At 37.0% G+C, this 15,518-nt stretch overlaps 1 protein-coding gene across 10 annotated transcripts in view; it reads left to right on the top strand.

Annotated features, from left to right (window-relative positions):
• Positions 1-15,518, top strand: part of sgip1a (SH3GL interacting endocytic adaptor 1a) — a 77,505-nt gene that overhangs the window by 33,731 nt on the left and 28,256 nt on the right. For all 10 annotated transcript variants that reach the window (XM_084426465.1, XM_084426474.1, XM_084426471.1 and 7 more), the window contains 5 exons: positions 7,055-7,118; positions 7,701-7,725; positions 10,240-10,302; positions 10,440-10,497; positions 10,663-10,841. In XM_084426465.1, coding sequence (XP_084282591.1) covers positions 7,055-7,118; positions 7,701-7,725; positions 10,240-10,302; positions 10,440-10,497; positions 10,663-10,841 — 389 coding nt within the window. The remainder of the gene's footprint in view (positions 1-7,054; positions 7,119-7,700; positions 7,726-10,239; positions 10,303-10,439; positions 10,498-10,662; positions 10,842-15,518) is intronic.

The following is a 15,518-nucleotide window of genomic DNA, read 5'->3' as shown; positions in this document are numbered from 1 at the left end:
TACAAAACAGTTATTTTAAACTGTAATATTATTTTATGATGTTGCTGTTATACTGTATTTTTGATCAAATAAATGCAGACCTGGTGAGCAGAAGAGACTTTCGAAAACATTTGAAAGAAAAAGAAAATGACCCCAAACTTTTGCACATCAGTGTATTGTGTACAATATCCACAATCTTATAATATGTATGATATCACGGTATTAGTTAGTACTAGATAACAAATTATTTAATAATGTTTCAGTTAATTAGTTAATTTATTTTGTCTTATACTTCAACAATAATACTCCTGAAAGAATAAAGTACAGTACTGAAAGAAAGGCAAATATTTTTTTGGCTGATATTACTAATAGCTTGTAGCAACCCATGGCTGGCCAGCACAAAACTATTACCCAAAGGCTCTCGCCATTTAGTTGTTGAACATGGAGTAAATGAGGTTGCCAAGTCTGCCTCTAGACTCAGTCATAACATATATTAATGCATTTTTCTATTATGTAAACATACTGATGGGACTGCATTCAGTTCTTCGTGAATGCAACTAAATTAACTGTTCATGAAAAATTAATAAAGCTTTCATAACTTTTCAAAACAAAATATTTATCAAAACAACAAGTATAGTCTTTGGCATGACTTTTTTTCTATGTTAATGGCTTTGTGATATATAGATTTCTTTAGACTGACATTTTAGTGGTAAAGAATTGTCAGTCATTTTATTATGTAACTTACCTGCTGCTTAAAGTCACCAACTGAGTGTATGTTTTTCTCAAGATGATGTCCTGAGGACATGGAAGTTATTGCTATTTTATTTGTGTGTTCAGTATTTTCTCTTTTAGGAGCATCAAGATCGGATCTGCCTATACATCTAGCCATCTGTCTTCAGATTTGGTAATGATACTCTCAGATTAAGATCAACACTGACCCCATGATTTAGGGGATCACGTTGGCATCATAGTAGCTGTGTAGATACAGAGAGACTTTAAGATTATTGCTTGTGCTCTCTGATCTCTTCTCACATTGTGATGGCTCCACTCTCTCCAGATGAACTGATTGTCAAGCATTAATCCCTGTCTAAGTAACTCTGGCAGTGATATTCTGGAATTAAAAACCAGACAGATTTATTTTAGTTTCTCTTGTTTTTTCCTCTTTATCCCCTGCTGAATACCAGTAGAAACTGGACTCTGCCTCGCTTAATGGTTTTCCTCTGAAGTTGCAGATGTTTATGAGTTATGTTTTTTGGGAAATGCTCTTGTTTGTGATAGGTGCTGTGATAATACAGCCATTTTGGAGGCTGATGTAGACTTTTTAATGAGGCTTGATAGTTTTCTGCCCTTGACCCTTTGATGACGTCAGTGGTTTCACTGTGCTCTATTAGGTAATGTCATTCAAATTCATGCATTTCATGGTCTCATTTATTTTATTTCTTCTGTTGAATGCAAAAGGAGTTATTGATAGTAGAATGTCCAATCTGCTCTTTTCTGAAAAATGAAAGTGGACATTTTGAGTCTGTTTGTCACATAAAGCTACCAGAAGACTTGTACTGTAGCACACAAGTCATATGTATTACTTTTATGATACTTTTTTATGAGCTTGACAGTAGAGCCCTGCACAGAACTATTATCTTCATCCTGCTCCCGCTGAATTTCTGACCATTACCTTCTGCTCCCACGACGTGTGTGTTCCACTCACACCCGCAATGTTTGTATCCACTCCAGCCCGCACCCCCAAACATTTTGTCACAGCTTGTAGAGTTTGTGAAAAATGTACACAAACGTAAGGGCCATAGGCGGAGGGTGAACCAACTCTATGGTGAGGCTAAGGAAATGCGCTTCCGCTTAAAAAGGAAAACACACTTAAATAGAAAGTCATAAAATAGTTATGCTATAAAGTTATATGTCGCCTAGCAACAATAATACGTAACCATTGCCTTACCTAATGCAGCAAAACAAAAGGTTTGTTCAAATTCTGAATGTATATATTGTCTTGAAAGCGCGCAAAGACTGCTCCCTTTATAATCACTTAAAAGCTGTCACTCATCTCAATTGCAATCTCACAAAGTTCTGTTATAATCGATGAAGCTGACTGCACAATGAATCTCTTATTTAGCCTACATAATATCTACACTTTGTTTGTTATAAGTGAACTTATAATGAGAGGATTTGCGAGGGTGCAGAACTCAGCACTGGGCAAAAACTCCAGCGTTTTAGACGGTGAATCCTAAACATTTCTGATAGGCCATTGCGTTCAAGAAATCAACAGATATGTTTGTGATTGGCTGTATTGCTTGACGCTGCAAAAACATGTTGTAAATAGAAACCTTTGACGCTCTCAAGAGCACAAACACCTATTCTCGTTGTTACGCACCAAATCCCAGGACCCGCGCTATATTTTCTGACCGCCCATTTCCATCCACAGCAAAGGTAAAACAGCCCACTCCCACAAGATTTGCATTGGGTCCCATGGGAACCGTGGGATTCCAATCCTAGTGCAGCCCCTCTACTTGACAGTCCCTGAACCCGCTTTCATTTTATGGAAGAGAGCAGCGTAAACATTCTGCTAAACATCATCATTTGTGTTCCACAAAAAAAAAGTATTCTGGTTTGGAAGAGTGAATAAATTATAAAAGAATGTTCATTTTGAAGGGGCAGATTTTCAAGCAGAGTGTGTCTTTTGAGTATGTGCAGTCATTTAGCATGTGTGGATGAGAGTGTATGAGTGTGTGTCTGTTGGTGTTTTGTGCACATGGCGTACAGTGAAGCCACCTGGACCCAAGGAAGAGAGTAGGCTATTTGGTCCACATTTTGTGCTCGAAACTAGTGGATATTTTAGGTAAATTGACGATAAGGGCCCTTGTGCTCTCTGTTAATTTGTGCACTGTTACAGTATGTACAGGGCACAGTACATTATGCACACTTTTCTGCAGTGCAATTTCAAGTACACTTTTTTTTCTGGTAAATTGTTAATACAATTTATTTACAAGTAAACTATTAGACTTTACTATTAAAGATTGCTAAGTTCACTTCATACTGTATAGGCTATATTTACAAAGGATGGACTAACAAATAAACGCTTGTGTTGCTAATCAATCATTTCCATTTAGTAATTTCCTCAGATTGGTTTTTCCAGTGCGTGTGACGTCATATGTACTTTGTAATCTGGACATGAGTGATGAAGTATTGTCATGTCTCTAGCATTTACAGTAGTTTCTGTTGAGTAAAAAGCCCTGGAAAGCTTGAACACCTTTCTTGGCTTATAGCAGAAAGAAGATCACTATTATCTTGCTGAAACATGAGTTTCACTCCTGTCACAGTTGAATACCAGCTCTGTGGCACCTACAGTCTCGCCAACATTTTCTCTGACAATTAAGCTTTGTTCTTTTAACCACTACTGTTTTTTCTGTAGTCTCTAAAACCCTAAATACCATCTATCTTTATTTTCACATCGTCTTCACTTTTCCTGTTTGCTTAAGTGGTGTCCCTGGACGGTTGGTGCTGTCATTTTCTCTGGCCATCACTCCATGAGTTAGCTCCTGGTAATCACGTTTCCACTTCCGTCATCATGCTTACATTCGGAAGCTATTATTTTCATAGCCATTAATTAGTGTTATGCTGTGTTTAGAAATCCCTGTTGTCAAAAAATGAACTCCAGCCATCTCATGGGGGTTAGCTCAAATGGAATGTGTAACCACATTGGGGTTTGTGTGTTGTTCACAGAGACTATAATCTATTAGCAGCTAGCTCAAATGCATCACGAATTGTGCTGATATACTGTAGTTGCTTCTGTGTTTGCCAGTATGTGGATTTAGGTGAAATCGTGATATGCCAGGGTTCAGATTTAAAGCTTTAAAGAGCTTGATCCATGTGAACCAAAGATGACGCAGCAGTTCTTTCTAAAAGCTACTCTTTTAACGTTGCACTATAATGAAGTAGGCTACCAAAAAGTAGCATGTTTTGGGAAGTACTATGGTATGAGAAAATGATAACCATTTAGTGACATGGTTTATATACCAAAGTGCCATGTCATTATCATTTGATGCCATGATTGTACCTTGGTACCTTCTTTTTTGTAATCAAATTTAGGCCTTTTTATGAGCCTGTAAATGTTTGTCTTACATTTTGGCCAGAATGAACAGCCTTCCACCACCAACTATTGTATACCAAATAACAACGTATTGTTAATAGCAAAACAGTTGTTTCTGCCTAAAATAGCATACTATAGCCTAACCACTTATTACATAAAATCTTAATTGCTTCAAACCTGTTTCTAGGGCTCTTTGAATATAAACATATTATTAAATAATTTATCCACCCTGAGAGGCAGAACTGCTGGATTGCTTCTGTTGCATTATAAAGACCCACATACCGTATACTCTACCAGAAGATCCTGATTAGGTAATTAACCTCTGGAGATTAGTATGTTTAATATTTAGCGTATTTTGTATTTAAGTACATGCTCATACAGCACAACCCTGTCAAGCTTTCGAGTCATCACTTCACGGCTAGTTCAAGTGCACAAAGTAGAACGTCTACTTTCCTGGTGTTAAATTTGTGTCTTTTTTCCTTCAGTGTTTGTCTCTTTGTAGCACACTTTACTAAACATCCTCTGCACTGTGAACTCCCTTTTCATTTGCTCCTTTTTAGCTATCTTGAATGACTTGTTTTTTAATCAGAAAAAAAGAAACAGTTTCTTTGAAGGAATGTATCAAGAACAGAGGAACATGTAAGGAAACTGAAAACAACGATGTCTGGAAATTTCTCAGATGGCTCTGATAAATAGATTCTCTTCTCTCCTCGCTCTCAGCCAGATGGCGGCGTTTTAGCCTGTGGATGTGTTAGGAAATATTTAGTAAAGATCAATAATGCCATCCGCCATGTTGGAGCTCCCTGTCACTGCAGAGGCTTGACTGGATCGAAGCCTGACTCAGAGCCCTGCAGGCCCAATGGCTGTGAGGCGCACATGCCCGTGCTGCACTATCATGTCCTCATGTCCACATGACTTTATGGGTATTTACTGTAAATTGGGTTTGAGGATGTTTTGGCTGTGTAAATTATAGGGAGACTGTGATTCATTTTACTCCAGATAATATTTATCAGTGTGGGGTTATTTTTCAGTCAGTTCCTGTATGGACATTTATGTTGTCTTTGCTACAAAAAACATCTATGAGACCACGATCAATGTTATTAACTCTTTCCCTAATTTTCATAATTTGTGAGACAATGCTTCCCCACCATTGACGGAATTTTCTGAATGAAATGTCGACCCAGGACGAGCTATAGGACCGTGCAAGGGTCTCAATCTACTCCATCTTTGTTTGATTATCGTTCCGAATCCAATCTGGATGTAGTCTTTGACAAAAACGCGATTTTCTCCGCTTTTTGCTCAAAATGTTGCTGTTTTATGAAACTTACCCACATTCAAGTGTTGATATAAAAAAAAAGAATGCATGAAAATAAAATAAAACTTTTTTTGTTTTGTTTTTTAAAGCAGGGGCTGTTCTGTCTTTTAATATTGTTCAGATATTTATACCACAAAATATTCTAGGGGCCATGACATGTTTGTGAATATGGTCAAAAGTGCTGGTGGTGGCTGGCAACACAAAGTATCATAAAAAATGGAAAGACTAACATACAAAATGTAAAATTATTGCTGTAGCATACAGAAATTGTAATTCTATTAACAAAAAGTATTTATAATAATAATAAAATAAATTAATGAGTATAAAACCACCGCATTTAAATCGCATGTCCTGAGAATACAGTTCAATCAACCTTAAAATCTGATTAAAATCTATCTTGGTTAAAATTTTAATTTATAATTATATTTGAACCTTGCTTTATCATTATTATTTGGGGTGAACAAGTGAACATAATAAAAACACACTGCATACATTCATTTAAATTTGGAGGACAGAATTCACACACACAAAATAAATCTTATTTAAAGTCAATAGCTATCTTTCCAATCAAAGTTGCGAATCTAACTTATGCTCAAAATTGGAATATCACATAAAACATTTGCAAATAAACCAGCGTTTCCATCCCATGTGTTCAAGAGACCAAAATCGTCACTTCCCGGGAAATTGATGCGAAATATCTGAAATGAAAATAGAAATTGCAAGGAACAAGGTAGTCAATGTTACTCTTTTTTTTCCTACATCATACGAAACGCAATAAACGCTGTCATGTTATCTTGCATTCGGATGCCTGATGTTTGGGAATGCAATCGTGTGAGACGCTTCTGGGAGGTCATTAAACCAAATCATTCTGATGACAGACTTTGGCTCAGACATTTCAGAATGATCAAGCCAACATTTGAGATGCTGTGCAATGAAATTGGTCCGCTGGTTAGTCCAATTATCCAATCACTGTTGAGGCAAAGTCAAGTGAGTTTTTTGTAGCACACCGAGTGTTTTGTTCAGTAAATGTGTTTCCATCGTAGTTTGTGCTCATGGCTTCTTATCGGATAAAAATGTATAGGCCTACGCCTCAATTGAGTGCAATTGAGTTTTATATGTAATTTTTTTTTTTTTTTTGGCGTTTCCATCCAGCATTTTTTAATGCGATATCCCAAAATGCTGATAAAAATAGCTGGATGGAAACAGCTAATGTGAAACTGAAGTTTTGATCATCTTCATTGTGAAATTTGTAAGTGAAACAGAATATTGGGAAAAAAAATATGTACATATTTTTAAAGCTCTTGTCAAAAAAATTAAATCTGTGCCAAATTACTGAGTTTTTTTGTGTGTCAGTTTGTGAATTTGCAAAATGCTAATGCTTTCTGTCTTTGAAATTGGCGCTGAAATCAATTTTGAATCTGCAGTGTAATTCAGTAATAGATTCAGTTCATTGTTTGATCTGAAATGTCATAGGTCTTTGAACATTCTCTTTTTTACAAACATCCACCCACCTACATTCACACACAGATACACACACCTACAGTTACAGCACATTTGTAAATGTGTGATGCCATGTGTCTGTGTCTATGAGGCTGTGCTGTGTTTTTGTGCTTTTTTGACCCATATCAAATTAGAACACTAATAGATCTCTCTACGCACCACAGGATTGAAAAAACGCACCAGGAAGGCCTTCGGGATACGGAAGAAAGAAAAGGACACTGACTCTACGTAAGTTTCACTAATTTATACACCAGTATTAACCCTATAAAGCCTACTGTATCATATTTGATCAAAACTTTGAGTTTTTCTCCACAAGTATGAACTCCGTATTATCCCATATCATGCTTCAGTGCGCGGGCGCACTGGCAACGGTTAACAGGTTAAAAGCCTAGTGTATCAAATATGCAAACTTTTTAAAAGATTTTGTCTAAATTGTTCCATTACATAATTTTTTTATTTTTTTTGACTATTATTTCACATGTCAGCCTTTACAGAGTTAATGAACTTATAGTAATAGCTGTGCTTCCAAAGACAGGCTGATGGAGTTCTCTCACAAACTCATCAGTAATGGAGCATTTGCTGCTTGCATGCTTTAAATCCCTTGCTTCATGGCGTGAAAAGGCTGTAGATGAATAGAGGATGTCTGTTTTGAGAGTGTGTCTGTTTGAGGCCCAACACACAGGTGTTACTGTGCCTCACAGCGAAGCCTGGCTAATTGCTTCTGTGCTTGAGTTGAAAAAAGAGAGGCTTGCATTTTAAGTGGGCATTAAAGACCTCTTTGTCTCTTTCCTTTGTGTTCTCTGTTTTTAGGGGGTCACCAGACAGAGATGGTGGAGTAAGTACCTCTTAACTTACAGCATCATTTCAAGAGCCAAATGTGCTATTATTTGTATTTTGGAATTTGAATCAATGTTTATTTTAATTAGGGATGCAAAAGTTGATGCATTAACATAAGCAAATTAATTAAATGTTTATTCAACATATGTATTCAATTCATTCTGTTCTTTGTGAATTCTGAGAACTGGGTGATTTAAATATTCTGAGCTAATTAAAGCAGCAAGGCAAGCACACACACATACACACACGCACACGCACTGAGAAGAGCCTAGCAGACCATCCGTTTATCAGTAAAGGATGACAAAATACCTTTTTATGGGTAATTTAACTATAAAATAAGCCTTGATGGGATTTAACAAAAGTAAAGTCATTTGCATTCTTTGTAAAGTAAAATGTAATTATCATCAAAGATCAACAAGGGAAATATTTACCCACATGTGAAGCACAATGGTTCATTAAAACGTTAATGCAAAAACTGTTAGGGCCCTATCTTAAACCCGCGCAATGCAGCGCCAAGCGCGATACAAGTGTTTTTTTGCTAGTTTCAGTCCGACGCAGTTATCATTTTAACGTCCTGCGCCACATTGTTTAAATAGCAAATGCATTTGCGCCCATTTGTGCGCCCATGGGCGTGCTGGTCTGAAAACGAGGTGTGTTCTGGCGCATTGTTGGCACGTTGCTATTTTGAGGCAACCGAAATAGACTGCGCCATTGACCAACTGAAACCTGGTCGTCTAAAGTCAATGGCGCAATATTTTTTTTTTGTTAATAGGGCTTGGGCGTCGTGACGTCATACTTGGCGTGGCGGCCATGTTGATGGCCTCGCGAATGTAAACATACAGCAAGTCGAACGAGGAGAAGCAGAGTTGGGAGAAAGAAAAGAGATATTAAAGTCCCGAAAATGATGTGGAATTTACGAGGATACGTTAAATAGGGAAGCCAGGGACCAGTAACGTTATGTGGACAAAATCGGCAAAAAAAGTGTAGCTAGTAGCTGTCAACCCTCCCGTTTTTTCCAGGTTTCTCACGCATTTGAGCTCTTTTCCCGCTGTCTTCCCGTTTTAGTATTTTCAAAATATCCCGAAAAATGAAAATTTCAACATTCATCTTTCTGTTGCTATCCCTCTGCTGACAGCAAAAATTCGTACTACAAAACTGCAGCATTAACTATGCGAGTTGTGAAGCTAGGTCTAACGTGACTTTGCTTACAGATTGGCATGAAATCGTGCTCTCACAACAACCACGCTGTTATCTTAAAAAGGCCAATATCACGCTAAGGTTGCCTTCAAGTAAGCAAAACGATGCTTTGAAAACATCTGTTTCGCTGGAAGGGCAAGGGGGTAGCAACAGGACAACAGTGCAGAGACTGACAGGTCCGATGGAAGGGCTAACATTAATGTTATGAGAGTAAGGTATTAAAATACAGGATATTTTACAGGAAAATTTGTCCACATACTGGTCCCTGGTTTCCCTATTTAACGTATCCCGGTAAATTCCACATCCTTTTCGGGATTTTAACATCTTTTTTTTTTCTTTTCTTCTCCCTACTCTGCTTCTCCTCGTTCGACTTGCTGTATGTTTACATTCGCGAGGCCATCAACATGGCCGCCACGCCAAGTATGACGTCACGACGCCCAAGCCCTATTAAAGAGCGTGTTAGTAATGTGTGCCTATAGGCGGGTCCACAATGCGCGTAGACTCTGCTTATTAAACACACAGGGAGCACACAAACATGCCAAATATTTAAAATAAAAGAATTACAATGTAAAATATTATTATTGTGTACATATGTGGAATCCGGCTTGTCCTGTAGATGGTCTGCTTGCGTACTTTTATCTCGCACACGAGCAGTTCCGTTTGCGCTCTGGAAAACGGAAGCTGTTGCGCTCTTTGTTATTCGGTAAATAGCGAGTCTGCCTTGGCGCAAGTGCACCTGGCATAAAGGGAATGGGAGATAAGACTCTGATTGGTTTAACGCACGTAAATACCAAAACACACCCATTACTCATTAAGAGAATAGGGACAACCCTTTTAGACCATGCGCCTGGCGTGCCAACCATTTTTCCCATCGTTAAACTAGCAAAAGTGCATTCGGACACGCCCTAAGTTAACTTGTGCCCTGTGCTTTAGACCATATGCTTAGAACGTTAAAATAGGGCCCTTTGTGTCTTTTGATATTTGAAAAGTTTGACAGCCCTAGTTTTAATGCATCAGATAATCAGTGTAAGCAATTTCTTTTTATGTGAAGCCTTATTTGAATTCGAGATTTGAAATGGTGGAAAATAATTCAAATTATGTCTTTATTTTCTTCATGATGGATGACCGTGACACAGGAAGCCCAAGAGACTGAATCGGTACTGAATATAGAGACAGAAGTCTTTTAGCTAGAAGTGAATACTCACTAAGCACCTGTAGATTCCCTCAGCGGCACCCCTAAATAGGCCAAACTCATCTCATCTAAATATCAGGGAATTTGAGCGATGTTGCTAAAGTTGTGTTTTGATTTGCTCAGTCACAGAAAAAGACCAATGGGGCTCCAAATGGCTTCTGCGGGGAGATTGATTGGGAGAGATATGTAAGTACATCTTTCAAGATACTCAGTAAAGCATATGACAGCTAAAGCCTACTACATTAATGGCCATTTAATTTAAACTATCAAATAATACTACTGCTTCTGTAATAAAATCTCACTTCAGTTCTTTTCTCTTGCAGAACTCGCCTGAGGTAGATGAAGAAGGATATAGCATCAGGCCAGAGGAGGAAGAGGGAGATATCCTTTAATTGAGCCATAAATGATTTTGATTTACTTATGAAAATTTTGCCAATAAAAATTCATAATTGTGTTATTTAATTCTTAAGAATATGTAAGGTCTATAAAATTCATCCAGTGTTGTAATAATGGGAATTTACAACTGATCCCTTAACAGCCCTCCACCAGCCCCCAAAGAGAAGACTCACTTTTTCTCCTCCAGTGAGTCTGAAGAAGAGGAGGACCACCGCAAAAAGTTTAAGATCAAAATCAAACCCCTGCCAGCAGACGCTAACTTTGCAGCTCCTTCGGTAGATGAATTAAAAGCCTCCATAGGCAACTTAGCTCTGTCTCCCTCGCCTCTGGTGAGTCCAGCCAATGTTACCCATGAATCCCAAGCTTATGATATCATTTCTTATCACTTTTTCTTCCTTAAACTTAACATAGCAGAGAATATTGTGCCATGTGATACTCTGTGTCTTAATGGTTTTGTACTTTGTACTTATTTGGACATCCCTTACAAAAAGGATACTGTGTACCATGGTAGAATGATGCTTATATAAGGTACAATGGGGCTAAAGGCTCTCCCATAGTGTATGAATGATAAAAAATATATATGTTTTTATTAAACAATGATGGGTCAACACATTTTTTGGGAAAAATAAATCATTAAAGTGGTTTGTTTTGCTTAAGGTGGTGAGGCAGCCCTTTTACCCCAGTACCCCAAGTTTTGCGTACTAAGTTATCTAAATAATCACTTCACTAAAGTTTGTACTATTTTCAGTTTATTTTGATAAGTAAAGGAAATGCATTTTTGTTTAATAAATATAACATCATCAAAATATTTTCATTTTAAAAACAGAAAGCTTTGAAGGAGATTCCATAAAAGTGCAATATGGCTTGTCAATAGTAACAATAAATATGATGTTTTATTATATATGATTAATATCATAGTTTTATTATAAATATGGTGATTATCTCTAAGGTGGACAGCCAACTTAATAAATTATATTACACATCTGAATATAACCATGTCATGTCACCAAATGGATAAGTCATCATGTTGTGCCTTTAGGCCTATCCCCAAAAGCAGGGGTGTTTTTTTACCCCAGATACCATACTTTTACATATTCGTCTATTATTGAAAAACTGTTGATTTAAATCTCTGACATAAAAAACAAAAAAAACACATACATTTTAGATCAATTTAGCAGAGATTGAACTTTGCTCTTCTGCCCACGATTACATTAAGGATCAGCCTCATTTCCACGTATATATCATATTGATATATTGTGAGTATACTGTAATCCTGCTTTTTCTGGTTTATGTTGACAGTAAATCAGTGCATGAAGTAGTTTGAGAGACACTTAAGCCCTATTCGGATGGGATTAATTTTACATGGAGAGATGGGGTAAAGTAATTATTAGAGCTTCTCAGTGATTTTAGTCCTGTCCGAATGTGCCATCTCAGTAATCAATGTCAGTAAAGATTACGGCGACTTTTACCTTCGGAAAGTTTCGGAAAAATGACCTCAGGTAATGCTAATCCTGTGCGAATAGACCAGCTGTAAATATGTACGTAAATATTGCGTCATTTCCTGCTTAAAAGTAGTTTTCCACGTTTTTTCAGTACAGAGGCGCTTAAAGAAGCATTCAGTTGCGTTCTAGGCGGTGGTCCAACCTCAAGTTTTTTCCACATACCATTCAGATCAAAAAGAAGATTGAAAGCACTTGTTAGAGCCACGAAACTTCTTTAAGCTTTTGGTAAGTGCCTATTACCAACAGAATACAGTCAGAATTTAATTAATTTAATTAATAAATCGTTCGACTGGACCTAACTGTTTATATATAACCTATACAGTTTGAGATATCTTATCCCGTGCGAATTGGCCATTACTATTACAGACGTCCTGTGGTAAAATTACATTACTCCATCTACCCTTGTAAAACTAATCCCGTCCGAACAGGGCTTTAGTGTTTCTGTCAGTAAGGAGAGGAAACAGCTTGTTGCACGGATGCAGATTTTATATGTTAAAAAAGAGGAAGTGCTTTAGGTTCTGTATTAACCTTGTCAACTCAATTGTATATTCACGTGATGACAAAAGCCACATGCCAAACTTGGCTAACAGTAGAAAGGCCTTTTTTTTTTTTGTGGAGCCTTGCTTGTAGATGTGTGGATAATATGAGGCTGTCTCACTGTGGAGGCTGGTGCTGGAGAGGGCAGTGTGAGCAGTTCAGATGGAGCTGCATGCCATATTAATAGTCCAAAAACGCCTACCTGCCGTTTCACTAAAAACATTGTTGAGTTTCGGCAATCTATATAGCTGCATCCTGTTAGTTAAAGCTGTTTTAGGGAGTTTTAAATTATATTTTTAGGTGTACCTTGAATATATGCTGGAAAGTCTTTGTGTACCCTTCATGTAGCATTCAGGACATGAATATATATGTGTGGACAACACCTGTCTAATCATTCTCCACTGGCTCAAAGCAGACTTATCTTGCAAAACAGTATTCAAATTAGCAAGATAATTTTATAAAGCATTTATGTTACAAAAGATTTGTTACAAAAGATTTTGTGGATCATGGTTTCAGCACAGCATTTTCAACATTGATAATAAATGTTTCACCAATCTTATTAGAATGATTTCTGAAGGAGATTTCTGAAGACTGGAGTAACGATGCTGAAAATTCAACTTTGCCATCTCAGGAAATAAATGACTTTTACTCATTTTTAAATAATTTACAATAGTTATTTTAAATTGCAATAATATGTCACAAATTTATTGTTTTACTGTATTTCAGCCTTGGTTAGCATAAGAGACTTCTTTTAAAAAACATTTAAAAAATGTTACCAACCCCAAACCTTTGAACGGTAGTGTACATGGTAGTACAATGATACTTTTGGTACTTAGTGTTTGTGAATTCAGTTCAATAAATCTACTTTAGCCCTTCTGAATACCATACAGATGACTAGCTTTTGCTGAGAACATTTTCCAAATCATCCATCAGATTGTATTAAATAATTTGATAACCATTAACTCACAAGCGAGAATATGCTGAGAACATCCGGTTCATATGGTGTGTGCGGTTAAGATTCCACAAAGATTATCTCTGCAAACCGAAGTATTGACTTTTAAAAACTTTTTTCATTGGTGACATCATCTAAAGTCTGTCTGACAGAGGTCATTCAGATGAGATATGGTGTAGATGAGTCTTATCTGACTCACTGAGTGTGTCTTTATCTGGAGTCAGAGAGAGTAGGAGTTTCAGGCGGAGTCTCTTTGACTAGAGTGTCGCTCTGTTCTCTCTCAATAATTCAGCTTGGAAACTGGGCACAATGACTCCGCTGCATAGTGCGGCAGGCCTACTGACAGGTAGGCATCCCAGCCAGAACGTGTCACAAGAAGAACTTACACGCTAAATTATTCATACACAGATACATGCAACTCTGTCAATGAGCTTTTAAAGCCCTTTTGTGTCTTGTCAATCAGTCTTACTCAGATCTACAACTCAGGACCACCTACCTTTTCTTGTTCTGCTTTGTTCCTGAAATTAATTGACACTCAGATTGGTCTTTAGCTGTCACAAAGTAATTATCTTTTCTGGGGTTTTCATTAGCTCTTATTCCCAAAGTTAAATCTGCACGTCTATGAATTCCTCTCTCAGTATGCTCAATGAATGCTAATCCACAACCTTGAGCAGTTTTCTGAATGTTTTCAAACAGGTGAAACCTCCTGTCTGCTGTTGGTTGAACAAACACACAGTCCCACCCAATTCACACCTTTGGTTGAGTCAGTGTTTTTGCGTTTGCTGGGCTGAACAGAATGCTCAAGCAAACAGAGCTTTTTAAGATGTTTTTGAAAGTCCCTTATGCCCACCAAAGCTGCATTTATTTGATTCAAAATACAGTAAAAACAGTAATATTGTTTTTTGTCAATACATGATCCTTTAGAAATCATTCTAATGTGATGATTTGCTGCACAAGAAACATTTCTTATTATCAATGTTGAAAAAAACTGTGCTGCTTAATATTTGTGTGGAAACTGTGATATTTATTTTCAGGATTCTTTGAATACAAAGTTCAAAAGAACATGAAATAGAAATCTTTTGTAACCAATTTAATAGTCTACTCTCAATTTTGATCAATTTAATGCATCATTGACAAATAACAATTTCTTTAAATTCTTTAAAAACCTTTGGTAACACTTTAGTTTAGGGTCCAGTTCTCACTATTAACTAGTTGCTTATTCATATCACTAGGATATTGGCTGTTTATTAGTACTTATAAAGCACATATTAATGCGTTATTCTGCGTGACCATATTCTAAATCCCTTAATCCTACCCAATACCTAAACGTAACAACTACCTTACTAACTATTAATTAGCAATAATTTGGAGTTTATTTAGGCATAAGTCGTAGTTAAGAATTAGTTAATAATGAGAATTGGACCCTAATCTAAATTGTGACCAAACTTTTTAGTGCCCCCAAACTCTTAAACGGTAGTGTATATTCAGGAAATGTCAAATATATTTCTATGCATATTCTGAAAGTTATATTGTTATAAAATGTTTAACTACACCCTGCTAATTAAATTTTTAGGAAAATCAGCATACAAATGGCTTACTTGTACTTTCTTTGTATTTTATCATTGAAAAATTACACGTTCTTTAAGCAGACTTATTTTGACCTCAGTGACTGAAATCCACTTTGTCCAGTATATTGGAACGTCTGGCATTCCTTACTCATGAATTAATCATCAGTCACATGCCCGTCCTCTGCCATGGCAACCTGTGCGTATTTGTGTAACCATGGTGATGGATTAGCAATGAATACTAGACAGAAAAGTGTGAGCAAGGTTGAACAACAGAAACCATACAATAGTGATCGTGCTCTCTCTCATTTCATCAGAGGAGAGTGATAATTCATACATCTTGTTGTACTCTCTACTATACTTCACCTGAGTAGTCAGGGCAGAGATATTACATCCAGCCAACCATCCAGAACGCAGGGAGAGATAAATGTAACGGTGGGGTTACAGTCG

The sequence above is a fragment of the Rutilus rutilus genome (genome assembly GCF_951802725.1).
Source record: "Rutilus rutilus genome assembly, chromosome: 12".
NCBI classification, from domain to species: Eukaryota; Metazoa; Chordata; class Actinopteri; order Cypriniformes; family Leuciscidae; genus Rutilus; species Rutilus rutilus.
This window is presented reverse-complemented; position numbering and strand designations above follow the sequence as displayed.